Here is a 2970-nt window from a genome sequence, read left to right as displayed (position 1 = left end):
TGACTTCACAGCTGCTCTGTCCAGTTCTATATACAGTCAATGCAATCCCCAACTGCACCATGCTGCTGTAACAAATAAATAAGGCTCTAAAAACTCCTGACAGAAACCTCTTTAAGACACTGGAGCTTCAGCTAAAATCTTTACATTCTTTTGACTACTCTAGTGTTTATGCAGTTAGAAGAACTCCAGCAAATTCTGAAGCAGAGAAAAGCAGCTTCAGGATGAAATTCAACACTTTGTCAGAAATTTGTTTCATGTTGTTGATCGCTTGGATGATCAAAAAGAGAGAGTATGTCAAAGAGCGTGTTATTTTGGTGTCACAACATCTCCAATGTTAAAGACACCTATTTTAAAAGCTATAACTTAAACCTGTACACATTGTATCTCATATGTAAAATTCAATTGGTAGGGGTGCTGTAATGACTTAAATTATACATTGATGGAGACATTTACATATCGCTCTTGAGACGTGGAGACGAGGCCCTAAAAGTGATGAACCACCTTTCACTGTGTGGTGATATAATGGTCAAGTCTGGTTTTGATGGTCGCTAAAGGAAAGTATTTCACAGTATTTCAACTGTGAACTTAAATGGAGCTGGTTTTGGTTTGGGGGGCTTGGGCCCTTAGTTCTAATAACAAGACCACTGAATGTTTCATCAAACCACTTTTAAATCTTTTTTTTTTATTTAAGAATTAACTTCACAAAAATTATTAAGGAAAAAAAAATGTTTTTTGCAAGAATTGCTTTGAATTAGTTGCTGCAGCTGAATAGGTTCTTTTTTAGGAGTAGTGGTTAGATTGGACTCTTAGTAAAGATAAAAGTGAACAGGTAGTTAAAATTTTGTAGAAATGAGAAAACTGAATCAAGCACTGGATTTCACTTTTTGTCCATGTTGAGCTTTCCTGATAGTACAGTTAATTTTCAGAACTAAAAGTATTGTTGTGAAAGCCTTATGGTCACATGCCATCACGATGGAACGTACCACTGTCGTGCATGTGGTAAGTGTATCATGAGGTTTTAGTAAGGGTTAATGGAAGTTGCCCACACTTATGGCTTATGGGTGATACAAAAAAAGAAAAAGTCCACACGACATATCTGCATCTATCCTACTTCACTCTTATGTACGCCTGGTTCACACAGCACGCGGAAGCAGCGCGGAACGAAGGCCACTTCCATTAGGAGCCCTTGTTAACTTAATGTGTAGTTCACACCAGACGTGAAGCGCCACGGCAAGAGCCATGAGCGATCCGCGTTAATCCTGGCAGGAAGTTACACCAAAAAACATGAGACAATCTGGTCAATTGTTGCGAAAAAATACGTGTCTGGTGTCAACTGGAGGTGAAGCGGATTCCGCGTGCTCTCCGCTGCGGTATGAACCCGGCGTTACAACATTTAGACAACATGCTCAGGCATGTTTACTCTTGCTTGATTAATGGAAAAAGGAACACTTCATACTTCCTACACTACAGGTACATGGTCTATAGTCAAGTCCTTTTCTTAAGACATGAAAGTGAACAGTGTTGGAATAGCACAAAAGATGAAATAATTGTTGATGAGAAAAACAACTCAACATTAAATTGTTTAATATAATGAAATGATTTCAGGTTTGTTTTCTAAGCTACTGTACATCAAACAAGAGCTTAAGTTTTATCCAATCAGTTTTCTTTTCCGATTGTAAAACAAACTTTCAAGTTTCAGATGAGATGGTCAGAATTAAGCTTCACACCTTTACAGCCTTTTTCTTCTTCCATCTTTTCTGGACGGTGAAGATCATCTATCTCTCAGTCTGTCAATTTGTTCTCTCTTCCTGCTAAGGCTTCTCCTCCTGTTAGTTTCCTCTCTCCACCTTGGCAGTATCAGCGCTCCAGACCTTTCAGGACGAGGCCCAAACCCAGCATCCCCTCCATTCTAATTAGAGAAAGTGAGTCACCTGTTTGAGTCCCTAGTCCTTCTCATTCTGCGCACACATGCAGCTGGTGACATGCTCGTCTTCATGTATGCTGGACATGTTTATTTTTCATCCCATCAACCTTTTTGGCTCGTAAACTATAGAAGAAGTGAACTATAGGCTTTGTCCCTGCGGTGCAAAGTTTGTGCTGCACGGCAACAACACAGTTTTCAAAACAACAAAAATGTGTTGCTTTTAAGATCCAATCTTTGCTTTTGTTTTCTTTGGTTGCAAAATCAATGTTTTAAATTTTATATAGTTTATATATATATATATATATATATTTCACATCATTGTTTTCAGCTGCAATCTTGGATTTTAAATCCTATATCTTCTAAAGGTGCTCTTTCTTCATCAGACTACTCATAAAAAGACCAATTTAGAGGTTCTTTCTGAGAACATTTTTTAAAGTCAAAACTATTTCAGTTTGAAAATAAATAGTTGCTTTATTATGTTTTCATAAATAATGAACTTTATATTTCTAAATGTATTTCTATATATATATATATATATATATATGTGTGTGTGTGTGTGTGTCCACTGGACGAAAACATCAATAGTAGACTCTGTCTTTCTGCAAACAGAACAGTAACACATGAACTTTATCACCACTGGCACCACCTCCACTTTATCCATATGATTTTAAGTAATTTAATGCACACAGTAAATACTTATGAATAACCATTATAACTCTTCAAGTTTATTTTATTCTACAATATACACCTCTATATGTATATATACTACTAAAGCTATTTGGATTCATTTCATTGCTCTTTATTTGTGACATATGCAATGACAGAGTTATATTCTATAGTATTGTAAACAAACAACGGCCCTGTGACAGACTGGAGACCTGTCCAGGGTGTACCCCGCCTTCACCCACCCCACGACCCCGAAAGGGACGAAGCGGTCAAGAAGATGGATGGATGGAAGTATTGTAAACAAGCAAAATAATATATAAACAATGTGTGTATAAGACATTTTTACAAATTAACAAAACTGTTATATTAAAACTTTGTTC

The 2970-nt window shown here is 36.8% G+C and overlaps 1 protein-coding gene across 7 annotated transcripts in view; it reads left to right on the top strand.

Moving 5' to 3' along the window:
- The window catches only part of ccser2b (coiled-coil serine-rich protein 2b), a 36263-nt gene that overhangs the window by 24277 nt on the left and 9016 nt on the right, over positions 1-2970 (top strand). For 2 of the 7 annotated variants that reach the window (XM_024284280.2, XM_036217007.1), the window contains exon 14: positions 1817-1922. The exons of the other annotated variants lie outside the window; for them this stretch is intronic. In XM_024284280.2, the coding sequence (XP_024140048.1) occupies positions 1817-1922 (106 nt within the window). The remainder of the gene's footprint in view (positions 1-1816; positions 1923-2970) is intronic. 7 annotated transcript variants of the gene reach the window in all.

The sequence above is a fragment of the Oryzias melastigma genome, linkage group LG19 (genome assembly GCF_002922805.2).
Source record: "Oryzias melastigma strain HK-1 linkage group LG19, ASM292280v2, whole genome shotgun sequence".
Lineage (NCBI taxonomy): Eukaryota > Metazoa > Chordata > Actinopteri > Beloniformes > Adrianichthyidae > Oryzias > Oryzias melastigma.
The sequence above is the reverse complement of the archived record's forward strand: the minus strand, read 5'-3'. Positions and strand labels throughout refer to the sequence as shown.